The 20,436-nt window shown below is 41.7% G+C and overlaps 1 protein-coding gene across 1 annotated transcript; it reads right to left on the bottom strand.

Annotated features, from left to right (window-relative positions):
- Positions 1–1,686: 1,686 nt before the first annotated feature.
- carhsp1 (calcium regulated heat stable protein 1) lies at positions 1,687–19,595 on the bottom strand. The gene is made up of 5 exons (XM_054760301.1): positions 19,433–19,595; positions 4,995–5,131; positions 4,770–4,878; positions 2,807–2,929; positions 1,687–2,411 (listed from the first exon to the last, which is right to left on the bottom strand). Exons 2-5 carry the CDS (start codon positions 5,080–5,082, stop codon positions 2,249–2,251), a joined length of 483 nt encoding a protein of 160 aa, XP_054616276.1. The 5' UTR covers positions 5,083–5,131; positions 19,433–19,595; the 3' UTR covers positions 1,687–2,248.
- Positions 19,596–20,436: the final 841 nt, after the last annotated feature.

Genomic DNA, 20,436 nt, shown 5'->3' with positions numbered 1-20,436 from the left:
TCGACAGCATTTATACTAAGAAGCCTGTTAGAATTGGCTCGATACTAGCATGATAAGATGGATATTTTTCAGCTGTCGCCCATGTTTACTTTCACAAATGTTATTTTGTATCTTGTAATATTATTTACACATTTCAACCAATTCAAGGCAAGATCACAAAGTCGTGCAATGAGCTTGACATTTTTAAGTGAAAAAAAAAATCTGTATCAGTATCGGTATCACCAACACTGGCCATGTATATATCGGATCAGTACCAACATATGCAGTATCAGTCCCGACAATAGAGGTTACGTGGTCAAAGCGATGTTTGGCGACATCTGTTGGCCAAATGTATTAATGACAATGCAGTTTTGAAGATGCACGTGCTCCAAACAATACGCTTTAATGCAATTTCTTTGATTTTGCGGATTATTTCCGGATTTATCTCGAGTGGTTCTGATTTTTTTTTTCTGTCATTAATTGCTCACGAGAGGAGCGCTCACACGAATATATTTTGAGGATCACAATACATCTTGTAATAATTTCAGATTGACTGCTAACTAAAAAGGGAATGTGCAATCGAATTAAAAGTAGTAAAACTGTCAGATGTGTGTGTTGATGCAGTACAATAAGGAGCATTATACTCAGAGATGTTTGTAATATTTTGGATAATTAGTTAGTTACATGACAGCAGCTCCCTTTTGAATGTCCTTAGATTGAGCAGGGCTTTGCACAACAGAGAAAATATGCGATTGCAGGGTAGCACAGCGCTCAGTGGTTAGAACTGTCACCTCATCCTCGGGCCTTTTTGTATGGAGTTGGCATGTTTTTGCTTTTCTTCTATGGATGTTGTCATGGTAATTCGATAGTAATTCGGTGTAATGGCGAGATGTGTGCGTCCTCCAATAGACTACAAAAAAAATATGAAGTTGGGATAGCCTCTAGTCCCATTGAGACATAAAAGTATAGAAAACAACTGGTTGGATGTTGTTTTCCTGCATTGCCTACAAATGGACAGCAGATGGCAGCATATCCACGTTTACTATGAAAGTGACATGACAACGGACGAGTTTACAAATGCCTGAATTCATTGTTTTTTGTGATTGTTTTTCAATATTCTGTATTATTAATTGCTTCATACAAAGTTAATCAGTTTTTACTTGCATATACAGTATATATGCCTCACACACTTATTAAATGTATAAATTATTATTATACTTATAAAAAGTATATAATGTATAGTTACCACCGTTAATGAATAATTTACCTTGCTGCAAGTTTTGAGGCCGGATTGACTGTCGAAGCTAGCGCTTGTGTAGCAAAACAAGCCTTTGGAGCTCACGCGGCACACAACTGTGGTGCGTTCACGGACGGCAGAACAAAGTGCGACATCTCAGGTGAAGCAGTGAAGCATAAAGACAAACACATAACACGTGTGCAAATGTAAAAATTAAGAAGACGCCTGTATCTATAATAAATAATAAAATATATTAGAATTAAATACATATATAATACTAGATCATTTAATAATACATAATAATGTATAACACAAGATAATATAATTAAAAATACATTATTGAAATTTGTATTTAAAAATGCATTAAAATTAAACATTCATATAAATAAATACATTACAAATAATTATTTTTTTAAATGCTATTCTTTGTCATTGACACACACACATATATATATATATATACTGTATAATAAAAATAATATAATATATAAGAACTTTAATAACACAATTATTTTTGAAATAATGTTCTTTGTCATGACACTTGTGTAGGGATGAAGTTCCTTTTCCACTATAAAAAAGATAGATATAGATCATTCTTTAATATCCACCCACCCGCACACACATGATCAAACACAGGTAACGTATCATAGGCACAAGCAGAAGTTTAAGTTCTGATGGTGGAAGTAGGCACAGTGTTGCCCTGGTGATACAACTCGTGGCGTTGGACCAGAAATTTCAGCATGACTTGACACCAGTCGCAATATTATAGGCGTGACCTCGCGCTAAACTGAAATACAGTACTGCACATGTTCCCAAACAAGCACGATTTCAAACTAGACACCAAATATTTGGAGGTTTTTTTTTTCGTGATAAGAATCTTCACCCCTGGTATGAGAAATCTATTCATACAGCAGTCAAACCAACTGTGTTGCTGTTCCCTAACATAGAAATCCATTTGGCAACAGAAGACTTTACAATGGAAGTTACCAATGATTCAATGTGTTTGTTCACCCCATCCCACCATCCAAGCATTCAGCTGCTGACGACATTTCCTGTCCAGGTCTCATGTTTGCTGCCCGGCTTGAGATGGGTGATGGTCACCTCCACGGCCTGGATCTTCTCATTTTTTGGAGGGACGGCGCACACCTTGTAACTCATCTCGTCACCTTCCACTGGCACGTACTCGCCCTCAATGCTGGAAAAATTCAGATTCAATGTGAATAAGCCTACAAAGTACAGAGTCAGGTTTGTTATTGGGGGCGTGGAGGGCTACTGCAGGTATCAATCCAGCAGAGGGCGCCGTCTCACAAGTCGATTCACTCAACATTTCCCAGCAGGAAGATGCTTTGACAAGACATGATGTGTGACAGCAGATTTTTGTATGCTGGCAACTTTCTTAAATGTGTAAAACTGAATTTAACTGACAAAAACAGGCATTTGTAGGGCTTCTTTAAAAAAAAAAAAGTTATTTAAACACCGAGTTTAAATAATTTCCAAATTTTTGGCCTCGACTGTACAATATCTAACACCAGGCGTACAGTATTTACTCCCCGTGTGTATTATCCAGGATGCCTGCACACACACACTTACTCTGAGATGTGGACAAAGATGTCGCTGCCCCCATCGGCTGGCGTGATGAAGCCATGGCCTCTGGAGCGGGAAAAATATTTACACACGCCAGCAAACACCGGACCCTCTGATGCACGAGCCGTCCTGTATAGATGGGATACAGGGAGGGGGAGCGGTAAGTGATGAAGGACGTCCATAAATGTGTGTGTCAGCACGAGACAATGATGCACTTGTTACAGCCATGAGGAATTTGGATTGGTTGGAAAGTGTGCTGTGTTATTATTCTGCATATCATTTGCAGCCACGAGACGTCACGTGAAAATAAAAATGTATTTTCAGGGTTTGTAAGGTGGATCTCCACACGTTCAGCATTTGCAGATTTTTGGTGATTTTTTAAAAATTTTCCTCCAAAAACAGACCATTTCCCCCCCCTCCGCAAAAAAAAACATTTCATTCACCGTACGTCAGTGATCATTTAGAAACAGCATGCAGTACAAGTATCACTGTTAGAAAGCCCACCATTTTCACACGTTTGTGTCTCTACGCTTCACTGATAATGTTTTTCCATCAAGCGTTGCGATTTCGCAATTTGTTCGACAGCCCTTGAATGCATCACATGCGCTGAGACGCCAAAGTTTGACTACGGCAGCACTCGGTACTCAACGTAACCCCACAAAAAGTTGGAATCTGCTGCCGTGCATCAATTTTCTTAAGCCTGTCCCAGCTACTTTTGGGCGAACGGCGAAATACATTTGTCCCTTGCGGTTTTCCTAAAAATGCATGAATTAATAAATGATTGCGGTTTTGTGGTTGACTTTGGCGTGTTATTACTTGAAAGACAAGTCTTATGTAATATTCCGTTCACTAGGTGTCAGTAATGTTACACTGGTGAAAAATAAATTGCATTACCTAACAGTGCATGGATTCAGCCATGGCATGTCCGACATGATAGAGTGAAAAAGAAGTTCTCCCATTCCATGTGGAAGTGGTACGTTTTTGGCTTCTTACATCGTTCTTCTTCCGCACTCCTTTTGAAACATTTTCTTAAGTTTCGAACAAATAAATTGAAGCTCAGTAGCTTGCTATATGCTGTGAGCGGTGGCCGTGCCTGCAGTGATCCCGTAGGCTGCGCATCAGCGTTGTAAAGGCTAAAGGAGGCTAAAGGAGGGCCGACTGTAAACCCTGGGCTGGTAGTAAGGGCAGTCAGGCGACACATGTAGAGGCAGACAACCATTCACACATTCACAGCATCACTGAGTGAGAACTGAACCCACACCGCTTGCATGAAAGTAGGTGAGTCAACCACTAGACTATCAGTGACTGTTGAATCGAATGGATGCTTACGGCACGAGCCCCCGCATATGCTGTCCTAGTTTTGGACTATTTTAGTGCTTTCCAGACCCCGGATCTTAACTGCCATCACAAAATGACTTGCCGGTACTCTCGGCTTGAATACGGTCCGGTGTGAGGTGGTGGTTAGATGAGCTATGATTGCTGCTGGTCATTGCTAACAAGAACAACTTCGAAGCAATGTGAAAGACGTGCGATACGGTGGATGAGGAACCAATAAAAACAGGCAGAAACTTTCTGAATCACGGAGGAAGTTGGCCTCGTGGTGGCCTAGTCTTGGACCTAGAGGTTAGCGTGTTGGCCACATAGTCAGGATTTTTTAATTTTCTAAAATATACTGTACACCTATTGTGGAATTAGGTTTAATTATCTTTATTACCACACTGAATGCTATTATGATATCAACTACTTTGATTACCTGTAAACTTTGAAAATGTGAAATACTAATCATGACTATTTACGAGAGTGTTCCAAAGTTTACCGGTTAGATTTGATATCTGTTACATGTTTTAAAGGAAGAGGTAGATCATTTTGACTGCTAACTTGCGTGCTGAAAAAGTGCGTGCACCCCTGACATGCATGTATAACGTACATAAATGTGTGTGTGTGTGTGTGTGTGTGCGTGTGTGCTCACGCTGAGCAGGTCCTGTTCCTGCGCGTGGGCATGGGGCTGGGAATATTGAAGCCTCGTACGGGGGAAGGTGAGCGGTCTCTGTGTCTGCACACTGGAGGATGCAGGGACTCTGATTGGACGAAAAAGCCATTACATCCTGACACGCCTTTGATACACAGCATGTCAGCAGCTGCTCCCCCTCCCCTCCCCCCCCTTCCCCAACAAAATGTAAACATGAAGTTTTACCTGTTGACTTGGGAGGCGGAGATCTGCCAGAGTTCAACGGGGGGGTCGTCGATCGTACCCCGGGGCTGGACTCAGTCTGAGAGGCCATGGCGGTTGGAGACAAACAAGGGAAGGCACTCCAAAGTGGTTTAAAACACCTGGGGGGGCGGGGAGGACAGGAGAGCAGACCTACATAGCTCAATCTTAGTGTATTGTAGTCATGTGTCGGTTGCGAACGAATCGGCTCTAAGAGCCGGTTCTTTGAAATGAACGACAGGGAGCCGATTAGTTTTTTCTGTGTCCCCCCCCCCCCCCCCTGTTAAAAGGCAAATGTCATTGGTCAAGTTGTGCGGCGGCGTCTCTGTGTCCACACCGAGCAGGGGGAGGGGCGGGGTTAAACACACACTGTGGTGCTCTTAGAGCCGATTCGTTCCTGAGAAATTCACATGAAGAGATCTGACCTATTTCGACTTAACTTGTCTACTGTTTTCGTATTTTATTCACAATATAACATATACATATATTTTTGCAGCTGTTCATTGAGGTTTAAATAAATCCATTTAAATAATAAACTTTTCATATCATGTATTCATTCTACACAATACAAAATAAATCTGAGGGAGCCACTCGGGAGCCGGAAGAGCTGGCTCTTTTTGGTGAGCCGAGCCAAAACAGCTGGCTCTCTAAAAAGAGCCGAAATTTCCATCACTGGTATTGACACGACGACGCTTACTTCTTAGACAATGCGTACAATTCCAAAATAAGGTTGTGTTTTGTCTAGCATACCTCACCCCATCTCATGCTTGTCAACAACTCTGTGTAAAGTATTGTAGAAAATGAATGGATGAATGAAAGAGTGACAGAGAGCGATGACATTTCAAAGGAAAGAGAGATGGCTTCGTGGAGACCCAGCAGAGACCATCTGGGGATGACAGAAAGAGGAGTGGACTACTCGCACTCAACATCAATCATAATGAAGGTTTTGCCTGAATATGTGCTTTGTTGAATGAAACCCTTTCAGACACTGACTTACTTACACTGAATTATTACAGTATATTTGTAAAGGCAGGGTTTTATATTTCATATTGTATTCTTTAGCTCTTGTATCGGATCGCTCTACATAGTAGAAAATAACTAGCTTAGCGTCACACGTACTCAAATTTACAGCTCAAACCTGAGCGCATCTTACAGTTTGAAGAGCGAGCGCTGAGGCCAGTGAGCGTTCTAACTTAATAGACCTGAAGTTAATGAGATTACAGCTTTGCTAGACCACACAGTCTCTGCTGTTGGCTTGTGAATGATAGCACACGCACGACAATAATCAGAGGGGAAAGTACTTGGTAGCAGCAGCCAGGAGGAGGTTTGTAGGAGCCCAAACAATGTGACATAATTCACATTTCACCCTTTATTGTACCTTGTTATTTTTGCTAGTTTGTTGATGACTATCTGCCGTAAATTCCAGCGTATAAGCTGCTGCTTTTTTCGCAAACCCTGCGGCTTATGCAGCGGTGCGGCTAATTTATGGCTAAATTCTAATCTTGTGACTTCTCCTTTGCTTCAGAACTACTACTAATTGTTTAAACACTGTGCCGCCCGCGAGTCAGTGAGGAAACGACGGCTCTTTCTTTGGCAGGAGCCAATGGCGAGCTATCAGTGCACTCACAACGAGCTTGTCAACCCACTGGAAATCACAGGAGGTCATTATATTTAACAGTATAACAGCATAACAGTCTGAATCCCGGTGTCATCTCTCATAGAATACTTTACTAACAACACTTAATTCATCACACAGCAAATTAACACTCGACAGGTGTACATGACAAATATACAACCATGTCCCAATATGAGTTGACATTTTTTAAAAGTTTTCCCATAAGGCATTGCATCTGAGCAACACATTCTTTGGGGTGCTGCAATGACATCAGCCTCCCTCTGGGCTTTGGGCAGCGCATGCTCTGGCTCCCTCTGGCGGACAGAGGCAGCACTGCAGAGCCATCCACCATTTCCTATGCTTTCTATCATCCTCCAATGAAATGGATTTCTCAAACAAAATGCATTACGGGAACACTTTAAAATGTTGGCTTTTTCCATTTTAAACTTCTGTTGGAACATGTTTCTATATTTCTGAGGTATTACTTCTGAGTGTTAAGCTGCTGTGTGATGAGCTTAGTGTTCTTTGTAAGGTGAAACCGTGAGTCAGACTCTTATATTGAGTAACAACCTCCTGCAATTTCCAACGGATTGACAAGCTCGCCATGAGTTGTTTTCATAGCTCATGATTGGCACCTGTCAAATAAAGAGCTGACTGGTCCTCACATACTCGTGCGTGCCACAATATGCCATTTTATGATGTGGACATGTGCGGCTTATACACTGGAATTGACGGTATTTTCATCTGATATAAAAACACATTTTATTGATATAACAGTATTTACAATAAAATGTGCAGTGAATGAGTTATATTACTGTCTTACTTTCTTTTAAAAGGTACGTTTAATCAAACAATGCTTTAATCAAATAATAATACAGCAGAACTTGCTTATCGTGACACTCCTCGGACTGGCTGACTGAAGTTGACATAAGCGGTAGTCGGCATAGCCGAAACCAAAATTAGCCACTGATAATGAAATTGACACAATTCCACATATACGGAACAGTTTTTACAATAGAAATGAACCCTTTGGGGTAAATCAGACAGGATTAAACGGGTTCTGTATTTGCATCTGTTTTTTTGCAGGATTGTTTCTTTAATTCCCAGGAAAATCCAAAACCTGAAAAGTTACTTTTGGAGAGATTCCTGACAAAAGCAATAATTTCTTGGTTTTTTTTTTTGTTACTTTACTGATGCATTTTGAATTCTATAATTATCTACCTAAACTGGGTATACCGTACTTTGAGACATGGAGATATGTTGAAGTTAAAGCTTTTAATTTATATAAATTTATTTCATGTATAGTTTGAAAAAAGCAGTTCCACAATAATTACCATAAAAACTGACATTTTTAGAGGACGATACATTATTTCAGTTAATAAGACTTTTTTTTGCCATGTATTTTACATAAATATATGAGACTAACTAAATCTCTATTACAAAAACAGCACTTTTAATATTATCATAACACAATGAACACAAACACAAATAATCATTGACATGATAACAAGGTTTCTACGGAGGTCATAAGTTTATACCAACAAGCACACGCTGCTAAACACTTGTGTCCTCGGAATTTTCCATCGTAAGTCATTGGTGCTAGCTACCCCCGCTATCCAGAGCCCCTGCTGATACAGCAAATACCAGCCCAGCGGGGTGAACAGAACATACAAACACACCTTTTTGGGCGACACACACACACACTTTTTGACACGGTGATCGTGAGTTGAGGTCGTACTTACTGGAGGCCCTCAGCCTCCGCACAGGATGGATGACATATTTTAAGATTTCAATCTCACCACTTTCCTTTGCAAGATCACATCCATCTCAGGTTGTGTTCACAGGAAATACTTGATCAACTGTGAGCGAGGAAACGAGTGTGAGCGGAACATCAGCAATGTATGTGTTTGTGTCGGTGTTGGACCGGCCGAATTGTAACAACTATCGCTTTCTGGCTGCAGTAACGTAGCCGATTACTACTCACATTTGGGTAATACAGTCGTCCCTCGTTCATCATGGTTAATTGGTTCCAGACTCGGCCGTGATAAGTGAATATTCGCAAAGTAGGGTTCAATACTAATAAATGGAATGTTTTCGTAGCTATGGCATAGAAAACCTGTTCACGGTCATCTAAATACGCTTTTTAACATCATCAGAGCCCTCTAAATATCACCCATATAGTCAGCTTTACATTTGTATTACCCAATATAGTAGATATAATCCAAAAAATAAGACATACTAGACATACACATCAGTACTTCCTTGTTTTTTTCTGGACAGCGTACTTCCTGCGGTGGCTGTTGTCTCGTCAATGTATTGTAATGGCGGCTTTAAATGGCTTTATACTCGTTTTACCCAATATAGGAGACATAATGAGTAAATAAGCCATTGAAGATGTCAATAAAACTCCTGCTCATATGTGTCACACTAAATGTGTTCCCTTAGTGGCAGGCGGACAGATGTGTGGAGGACAGGAAGTGACGGGTTGAGTTTTAGCTCATCATGGGTTACGGCCCCAACAGTAGCCCGTGTTATTAGTATGATTATTATATTATTATTATAGTGCCTGTTGTGAGATAATGTAAAATTGCAGCAGATGCATTTTCTGGCGATCACGTCATTCACAATTAGAACGCGTCTGCCTTGTATTTGTACTTTAATTCATTTCGTTAGTGCATTTAGCATTTTTTTATGCTTGAAAATGCTTAGTTTAGGCCAAGAATAAGTCAAATTTGCTTAAATATGTAATTTTTTAATACTAATAACAGGCCGTACTCAACCACGAAAACAATAATCATTTATTAATCGATTACTTTATGAAAACGTGCGATAGAGTGAGGGTGCAATGTAGCGAGGAACGACTGTACTGTACCATCAACCCTAACCTTGTGGTGTCCAGTGGTTGCTTTTGTTCACTTTTGAAACCTACAGTTCTACAGTATTAACTCACTCAAGCCGCAGGCATTACTCCTCTCATTGTGATTTGGGGTTTCTGTGCTGACATTGACGGGCTTTTCACTAACTCATGAGGCATCAACGGATGAAACGGACGATCGTTATAGAAGCGCTCAGTGTTTCCCGCAGGACTGCAGCCTATTTTCACCGTCACCTTCATTTGCATAACTGGCCATGATGATTTTTATGGGTGCTGTGGATGAGAAAATGTGCGCAAATATAAATATACTTTCTTCTGTGGCTTTTTCCCCCCCCTTCTCACACGAGCAAGACGGCGCCGCCTGTGAGTGCTGTTAGATTCATTCGCACTTTTTACTCTGGTTTGAGAATCACACGGGTTGAGCAGTTTTAATAAACTTAACTTTGACAGTCGAGTGATGGTATGCATTTTGCGCCAGCAACTCATACAGTGATTTGTACAGATAAATAAAAAATAGATGGTGATAAAATTGGTCTCGATTTTCCTTTCTTCTTCAAAACATCTTGCGGAACTGAGCAAACGGACTTAATAATTCATGTTTTGGGTATACGGGATATCCAGGGTGAGATGCTTGAATTGTTTGAATGCGACTATTATCGTTTTTGTGTGGCAGGAAGTCCTGTTGCCTCCCATCCTGCCGAGGGCCTTACTATCAGACCACAACGCTCTGTGGTTGGGCCACCAACATCATCAGTGCAGGCAATAACACTGATTGACTGCTAATCGGCAGTAAACGCATAGCAGGTTGCTTCAATCTGCTAAAGCCATTAGGAAGCATCATGCAAACAAAGATGAGATCACACCAGTGCACCCAGTAATACATCGCACAGCAGTCTTCCCCTGCAGAGCAAAAATGATAAACATTTCCGGGCGTCAGGGTGTGTAATGGTGAACCATCACATTTATAGGTTCGTGCATGGATCACAGGGTTGGACGTGTGCATTCGGGACTTGGGGAGCAGTGGCGGGGTTCTCTTGCAGAGGTCACGTAGAGCCCTTTGATTTCCACGTTAACGTAATCGCGGAATTGGCCAGTAAAAAAATGGAATCTACTGTTAAAAACGCGGAATCTCGCGAAAACTGACATAATGTGAATGAAATGCTGTCATCTTGAGGAGCAGGAACGTTTGTGTGGGGAAGTATGTCCCCGGCGGACAGCTGAATCGTGGCGAATCTCATCACAAACACTAGCCAGCCCACTACTGAATTAAAAATATGTCGAAACGTTGACCTGAAACACTGGAAAATATTGGCAAAAAACTTTGAAACTCCTCTCTTACGGAGCCTGAATGGAAGCTTGCAGGATTAGCTTAGTTTTGCACAGCACGCTAGCGCGGCTGTGTGTGCGCGGTTCAGGCTGGATAAGTGTGTTTTACGATGCCCGCTGACATTGTGCAAGTTCTGAGTGAAATAAGGGCAAGAGGCACAGCTTGCCCTAACCGTCAGACATTCTCAACACACACAACACACTTCCGGCCTTCACAATAAGAGCATTTTTCACCAAATACTGGCTAATTGTATCTTACATTAATAACGCAATTGGAATTACATTGGCGACTAAATCTTTCTTAACCACAAGCACGGGCATTACAGTTTGTTGAGGATTTTGCGTGTGCAGAGGCTGACATCCTATTAGAAAAGTTAGCCAAGCTACATCACTTTCTGAAATACTGGGCAAAATTGGCCAATGATGTATTAACATCAATAAATGTAAGGATTTTTACATTTACCAAAATTTCCTGTGTATAAGACGCACCAGTATTTAAGCCGCAGAGAGAAAAAAAGATTTGTACAGATATAACCCGCACCGGACTATAAGTCGCACAAGTCCACGTCATTAAAAGACATACTGTGGTGCGCAAAAGTCAGTGAGGACCAGGCAGCGCTTTATTTGACAGGAGCCAATCACCAGCTATGAGAATCCTCACAACGAGCTCATCAACCCACAGGAAATCGCAGGAGGTCGTTACTCAATATAACAGTCTGACTCACGGTGTCATTTTAGATAGAAGGATAAACTCATCACACAGCAACTTGACACTCAAAAGGTAGCTAAGAAATGTACACGACAAGTACCAATACGAGTTTAAAATAAAAAACAAAGTATTTTAACATTTTCCCCATGTGTGGCTGCCACCAGAGGGAGCTCATGAGCTCAGGAGCACCCATGGCAGCCGTTGGCCAATGAACTGCTCTGCTGAGAGTAATGCATTATAATTTATGATCATAAAAAAGGTTAAATGCAACTTATAGCCCAGCGCGACTTGTATATGTTTTTTTCCTCTTTGTGGCTGATGCGCCTTATAGTACGGAGAATACGGTGATTCTCACCCCTAAGGATCCACCACCGTCTCAATGATATGCTAAGACGTTGCTGGTGAGGCCAGGAGGACCGGTGGATCGCTCTTGATCCATAACATGAAGGAGACAATTGCTGTTAAGAGGTTCAGGCAGGTAATGGAGGACCTGAACGCGCTGACACGTGACCAGCGCTAATTCACATGCGCTATACAGCCAGCGCTGGGGGGCAGAGGCAGAAAGCATGGACGTTAAACACAGACAGCCCATTACATTGTACTCTTTGTGGGCTTGAAAGCGTGCGTGGGCGTGCGTATGTGATGCGTTGACGCAACGGCAGAAGAGGGTCCTGATCCTGCAACTTGATGATTCATCCTCAACGTGCGTCAGCGCCGCATCCTCGGAGTGAATGAAAACTGCAGTTCACACCTGCTTCACTATATGTTGTCGAAATATATTCTTCCATGGGGGCATCATCGCATGTCAACTGGGGGGAACTATTACCTGCAGTGGAGTTACAATAATATTATTAGCATCATGATTTTTGACTTTATATGAGGCTATCATAAAATCCTCTCTACGGGCGAGTATGATACGTAGGAAATATGCATGTATGTCCCAGAAGGTAACTTGAGGTAAGTTTAAGGTCAGAAAAGGAAGTCGGAAAAACAGGAAATCCTGCAAACAGGCAAAATCTCATCCTGAAAACAAATAAGCAACTGGAAGTGTTTCAAATCCAAGACAGACACACAGAGTGTACACTTCTCCAACACTACCCCGATTTCTGATAAGGGAATTACGCGATACGGACACTCGATGGGATCGGCTCCATCCCTAATTATTGACCACTCGTGAAGCAGTTGCCATGGCAACCGAGATACTTTTTTTTTTTTAGCCGTTTGACGGTAATGCTTTATTGATCGTGTACAAAAAGACATGAAAGCACAACCCCAGCGTGAATCAGCTGATGCAGCAGAGACGCTTCCGTTTGCTACACTAGCCAGCACAACTGTGGCGCTTTAGCGCGTTTTACGTCGAAAGCGGACGCGAAAATTTGGCCTCGGCTCGCATACATTTCCCGGTTAGCGTACAATACGGCACGTGTCTTGTCACGTTGTTAATACGAGTCAAACTTACTTAAACTTAATCTATTTTTTAAATCACAAAACGTCCCTGTTAGCATTGTGTTAGCATGCCAACCAGCAAGCCGTTGCCCCGCAGCTCCGTCTGTGACGTCATCACCAGTCGACGCTGTGGTTCTTTGCTGACTTGACACGGTTACTTTCAATCGAGGTAAATGTGACTTTAAATGTTCGTTTAGCCCCTTTATTCGTCTTTTAATACATATTACAACGCACTTCTGTATGTAAAACTATCATTTTTCTATTAGTATAAGCGGACTAGAGTTGTATCGGAGCCTTAATTTGGACCTAGTATAATTAAGAGAACATTTAAAATAACTTAAAACTTGTGCACCAAATTCTTCAATTAATTATTCCACCCTACAAAAAGAACGGTTCAATCATTTTTAGCCCAAAAATAATACGACAGTCATGCCTTGATGAGTGTATGTAAATAGAGATTCTCGATATTGGCTTTCTTACCGATATCCTGCATATCTGACACCAATATTGTCCAGCACTTCACTACCGATACTGATATCACCCAATACCGATTCAGCCGGTCTTTGTGTTACGACCGAGTTCAAAGTGCGAAGTATGAAACTCTGAACTAATACAATCAGTGAAATTACTGTATAAAATGGGCTCATTCAGCGCGCCACAAAACGGCAGCATGAACGAAACGCATTAGATTAGAATTATTAACGCCTTACTCCCCCACTCGCAGAACCAGCACTTCCATTGCAAATAGAATATTTACAATCCAAAAGGTGACACTTGGAAATAATTCCAGACCGTGGACATACTAAGCTAGCAAGCTTGTTGCTATGTGGTTCCAAAGTCATCACTTGCGGGCCGATATCATTATCGGCAGAAAAACTGACAACCTATATATCATTTTTATGCCGATATCGGATATCGCTAATGTAAAGTTCTGATCAGTTCTGCACAACCCCCGTCGTCTCTCTCATCCCTTCCACCTTTGCCCTCGGCTCTTTAGGTTGACCTATCCGAGCACTGATGTTTTTTTTTTTTCATTTATGAATTTCACAGCAGCGTCTTTTACGGCTTTATGGCCTGCAGCCTTTGTATGCGGAACCATTATGGCGCAGCACGCAGGATATTACATTGAAAACAAATACAATGTAACTGGCACAGCCAAAAGACCTCCAGTGAGAGGTGCTATGCTTTCAAAACAAGCATTTACAATAGAGTTGAGAACGACGGAGATGTGCCGTGTGTAGGCTAACGAATGAGCTGCTGGAAATGCAACATTTCTTCAGTGTTGAGTTGTGTTTGTCCCTTAAACTGAATGAAAAAGTAACCGCTCACATGCCTGTTGTCATTTGATTTACAGCCTCCTGCATATCTGGCCGATTCGACCTGTTGAAGCCAGTTACATCCGACGGCGCCGCGATAATCCCACAACTCACAAAACACCACCCTTGCCCCCCTATCGGCTGGTGTTTTATGTTTCAAACAACAATAGGCTTCAACCAAGCATTCCCTGCAGCTCTGCTCATTAATATTTCACCATAGACACAGCCCTGTTTCAGTTGCATTTAGAGGGGGCCCACGTACTCGTACTTGATCTAGCGTTTGCCACTTCTCACCAAACAATATGGAAATATTAGCCTGCTTATATCTTTCAGTGGCCATTTGTGAGCACCTCAGCGTTTTGCATTATGCATAGCAGGGTTGCGACATGACAGAAAATAATTAAGAACCACTGTCATGACTGAAGACGAGAATGAGTGTAAATAGTAGCAGCTCGCTAGCGCTAGCTAGTCAGAGTGGAAGAATTTCAACACGTCGGCAAAACGAAAATCTAAACGTTTGAAAACGTCTTTGGATTTTACAAGAAGGACGGAAACCTCGACAAAAGCCGCGCCATTTGTAAGCTATGCAGAGCAGCTCTGACGTACACTGGAAGCACAACAAATGTTGACCGGTCAGACCAACAGAGACGGGTGCTGTCGGCTTTTTTTCTGATGCTTACCTTTTTTGGTTTGTAACTTGATTACTTTTAAAAGTTGCGCCTTTGTTACCTACCTGGAGTGTTCAAAAAACTGAAACGTTGCAGTTACTTTGAGTATTGTTTTCTTTTCTAACCCAACAAACCATGTCATTAGGGGTGTCCCGATCCGATATCGATACTGAATACCGGGCCGATATCAGCAAAATAACGAGTATCGGATTATATCGGTCTGCACCTACAATCTCCGATAAAGGCACTCCGATACAAGCGTTCGATTGTGCCCAAGCACGGCCATCCGGCGGCTGAAGTGATCACAACAACAGCGTGTGCTAATGTGTTAAGCAAGGAGTAGTCCAAAAAAGACATTGTAGCTGAGCGCAAAACTTGTCATGCACAGGCTTCCCGTGGTGGCACAGAACCATTAATACCATTAAATACCATTAAAGCCATCGCGCATTTGAAGCGACATCACACGGGAAACTTCCACGGGACGGCAAGAGGTCGATATATAACAGAAATGATGACCGTCCCGTGTCGGTGGTGAGTAAAGTCAGTTTTAAACCTCCCCGTGTTATGCCGAGCCGCCACCACAATGTGGATAAAACCATACCCCAGGTGCTGAAAGACGCAAATGGGTCCGTTTTCCTCGTAGCTACTGCTGCTGATTATTGTTCTCAGGGTTATGTCACTTGATCAAGCCTTTTCTAACATTCCACACTCCAAAATAATCGGATTGATATCAGCATCGGCCGACATTCAAGGCTGCAATATCCGTTTCGGATCAGCATCTTTGCTTGGATACATTTTTGCCACTTTTGAAGAAATGTGACATGACTTGAGGGGCTCTGCGCTACTTAGTTATTTCTTATTAAATTAACTAGACTGAAGGCTCGGACATACAATAGAACACGTTTGACATGTGATTCTGTTGTTGTTTGTCTTTTTACTTTATTTTTGGCAGTACAAAAGTTTAATGAAACCAAATTTGGAAAAAAAAAAAGAGAACAACTCCTTACTTTTATCCCTGTGGTTGTCTTGTACACTGGAAGGGGCGTTGCAATGGTGGGAGAGACAGGCTCATTGGGAGGAGGACGTCTCAATAATGAGACCGCTACACCTCTTAGTTATCACTGTCCATTTCATAGGAGCAGATCTTCTCACATGTTCAAGGATATCTTTGTCCTTGATGACGCCACAGTCGAGAGGCTGAGACCGAGCATGCGGCCAATGTTAGCAGGCGTTTCTACACCGTATGCACACTTTACAATAACTTCACTTCACTTTCCTTTTCTTTGACACCCTGCCATCAAAACACGCTTGGTGGACATAATGAAGGGAAAAATGTTTACTGAGAAGAACAAAAGTGACAGTGTCCTCAGTGTAGCGACGCGCGACTACGTATTCTTCCGCCAACGTACTCTTCCACCCGCGCAGGCGTAACTTAGTGGTCTTTTTCTTTTTCTACAGTATTCATAATTTATAAGAGTGCGTTGTATCCATAAAACAAGGACCGCCTGTACGTGCCTGCATGATCGTGTCATGCCGGGATACGTTCCAATATGTGTTGGGGTAACCAGTTCCATTTCTCCTTGCTTTTGTGCTTAGAGTTGCTGGACTCAAGCTAGCTGGAAAAGCATTCAAATACTCGCATTCTTTGGACGGTTTACACCTGGGGTCCCCAACCACTGGGCCGTGGGCCACTACCGGTCCATGGGTGGGGCCAAACCGGACCGGGGAAAGCTTTCAGGTGCAATGATAAATTAAAAAAAAAAACTGAGTGGAAATAACTACATCAAATTTGATGTAAATGCATATCAATTTTGGAAATAAGGGCTATTATTTTATGGAAAAAAAATGTACAGTTACAAATCCAATAGTTTTGGCATTTATATGTTGTCCCCACCTGACAAAGGACTTCTTGCAAAGGAATAACCTCACTCTTTTGGACCAGCCTGCTGAGCCAGCCTGCCTCCAGACATTGGACGTCCTCTGTGAAGCCATCTTCACTACCTGGAGCAACATTCCCGCTAGCTTCCTGGAAACACCGGCATCAAGCATGCCCAAACTAATTTTTCAGGTGATTAACAAACTCAAACTCATCATTGAGTCCTTTTTGAACATACCGTATTATTTCTATAAGAGGGGGGTATATAAGGGGAGTTTCAGGGTTTTTTTAAGTTACGCTATTAAACTTTTGATCAGCTGACGAACAGCCTATTTCAGTTTAATGGCTATTTGCAATAATTTGCTTACTCAAAACATGTTTGCGTGTCACTCCCATTTTGTCTTTTTGCAGTTCAGAGCAGTTCTTTTTGAAGATCCAACAGTGCAAAATCTAAATTCTTGTCATTTTTCAACTGGTCTTAAAAATGTTGATCGGAAGTGTATTGTTAATGCCTTTTGATACAGCGGTTTTCATTGGACGGTTGCGCAGAACTACTTGTGTGTGGTTTAAATGCACAAGGGGGGGGGAAACAAGCTAAAAACATCAGAAACCCTTTAGGGTAAGGGGCAAGTTCCAACAACTCACAGACATGATATACCTGACACACACACACACACACACACACACACACACACACGCGCTCTGGAGTCCTGTCAAATGTCAATCGAATGAATGTGTGGAGTGTAAAATTACAGAGAATGTGGAACACATTGTAGGAAATACAGAGCGAGTAAAGTTAATGGAAAGTCAGGTAGGAAAGGAATGGAATCTTGAATCTTGAATCTTGAATCTTGAATCTTGAATATTGAGGGTGTTTTAGGAAGTATAGCAGAGGCGGTAAAAGACACACGGAATTCTGATCCAGCAGGCGGCGGCATGCAGCTTTAAGGTCATGGTTGTAACCCGCCATTACACCAAAGAAGGACAAGTTTACTCGAAAAACTTTGCGTTCGAGTGCTTATTTATTTGTTTATTTGTAACCCTAACCCGCCATTAATAAATCTGCGCTGCCACAAGCGGGTTTGGCGCTACACGGTAGGCATCAACAGTGTTTCTTGCATCACGCATTTATTCGGTAACCAAACGCAAGCGGGCACGGAAGGCAAAGTATGAGCCGCGGGAGCGGACATCCAAACATGCCCGGAAAGTGTACATTAGCACCGCAGGGAAAGGTGAGGTGTGGGAGTGTGCAGAACACCTCCGCAAGCGTACGGACTAGCCTTTGACTAGCGGAGTCATGACTACGATTTGTGATATAAGACAGAGATTCGCCTTCCCAGCGTACTAAACCAGGGGTGTCCAAAATGTGGCCCGGGGCCATTGGAGGACCAAGGCTTTTTTTTTATTAATTTTTTTTTTTTTTAAAGGGTCCATTGCACATTGTAGAATTAAAATGATCAAAAAATAAATAAATATTTAACAAAAAAGGTATAATAGCTAATAATAAAGATTTGTTTTGAAATATATGTATTCCTTTTTTTTTTTTAGTCTTTCGGGAAAATTATGCAATTATGCAAATGGGTGATGACATCATCTAGACCCCCCCACACCTGCAACCACCACCACAAATAGTTTCCAGTCCTGTACTAAAACAGCGTTATACGTTATAAAGCATATTATCATGAGTGTGCTTCGTATCAACATTTACAGTTTTTTCTCACATTTTTGCTCTTTTTTTTAACCCATTTTTGCTGCTGCAATTTTAGAATGTGGTGAGGATATTGGAGGCAAACACTCAGCAATGTCCAAACACAACGTCACGGATCAAACCGAACGTTTGCCAAGCTATGAGAGCCATATGATAAATTGGTTGCCGTATAATATTGTAAAATATTAGTTTAACTAAGACATATAGAAGCTGTACCTTTTCGTTCCACCTATTCAAAAGTCAGTCAACTTTCTTCTGAGCGTGTCGGTTATTTCTTTAAAGAAAAACATCTCTCCGGTCTGACTTCCCTCGTAGCCTGGCTAACTATGTTCCATCACTTTGCAACATTTCTCTCACGCAGTTGTTTTGTGGGGTGTGCTTGTTTTTGGCATTTACAGCATTCTCTTTCCTAATTTATTTGTTATGTTAAAATCCCTATGTGATTTCAGCGTTTTTCATTTGCAGTATGTGCATTTATTTTGGATTTTGGATTTCCAATATAAAAAAAAAAAAAACAGCCCCGGGCCGCACTTTGGACACCCCAGCTATAGATGCACATCTTCCAGCACTTCATTACAGGGAGTGGTGTGTTTGGAGAAAGAATGCATGGACGTCGCTCACACACAGACAGACAGACACACGGAGAAGAAAAACACAAAAAGCAAGCAATAGAGCATGAAAAAAACACTGAATTTGCAATTGATAACTGAGAAGAGTGCAACTGACAGCCCTCGTTTCATGCGCGCACAGCCAAACATGACCGCAATAACCATAAACAAACGAAATCGCCGTCTGCTTTGCATGTGCTTTACTTCGTTTAGATATGCAAACACTGAAATACGCTCTTTTCGAAGTAAAAGGTCGTCTTGTTTTGTGTCACTCACCGTCTCTCTTCGCCGAAGAACCTTCAAGAGTCAAATAAAAGCATGTATTTAAGGTAATATAAAGTCCCGTCGAGCTGGTTTAATTAGATGTTGGGTCGTTAAAGGCTTCAGAAGATTGACAATCCAGGAACTTCTACACTTGCTGGCTGTCTCGCGCTTTTACTCTATGGGCGGGGCTGGTTCGACAGTGACGTCAACAATGACGCTATACCGTAAGTACGGCTCCAGCGTTCACTCAACTCAAAAACAACAGCGTACCGTATGTACCGCCGTGATGCATTCCTTTTGAGGACGGAATGTTTTTGTACTACAAGCGTGTTAGATATGAATTTAATATATATATATATATATATATAGGCCCTGTATATATACACAACTGCACTCGAACATTTTTAACTCCCACAGTAAATGTTTTTGTTCAATAATTTTAGGTGCCAGAACTGAAACTGAACTAGTGGTTGTGAACTAGCATGACTATGAACACAACAGCCTCGCGCACTTCTTGTGAGGTCTTCCCACTCAACAGTATACATGCAGCACTGCCCCCTACTGGCAAAGAAAATCTGTACAAAAACAGAAACAGTGTACATGCAGCACTGTCCCCTACTGGCAAAGAAAATATGTCGAGAAAAAAAAATCCAGTACTGTATGCATGCAACACTGCCTTCTACAGGCAAAGAAACAAAAAGCACAAAAAGCAAAGAATACAAAAATACAAGTAACAGTACATATTGCAAAGTGAAATGTTTTGATGTTGGAATGGCTTGAGAAGTGCGGGAAAATTCACTCATTCCATTTTTTTTGTGGCCTGGAAAATGTGGAATTTCGGGAAAACCCACAACTCTGAATAAGTTGAATATTTTCTTGTCCGAATGGTTTAAATCAATAGAGAAATGTGGAACTTGTGACCTATAAATCAGACCTGTGACCTGTAAATCCATTCACATAGGAAGATTTTGGACAAATCCCATAGCTTATTGAATGATGGTCCTGTTAGGCTTGCT

This window comes from Dunckerocampus dactyliophorus, chromosome 18 (genome assembly GCF_027744805.1).
Source record: "Dunckerocampus dactyliophorus isolate RoL2022-P2 chromosome 18, RoL_Ddac_1.1, whole genome shotgun sequence".
NCBI classification, from domain to species: domain Eukaryota; kingdom Metazoa; phylum Chordata; class Actinopteri; order Syngnathiformes; family Syngnathidae; genus Dunckerocampus; species Dunckerocampus dactyliophorus.
The sequence above is the reverse complement of the archived record's forward strand: the minus strand, read 5'-3'. Positions and strand labels throughout refer to the sequence as shown.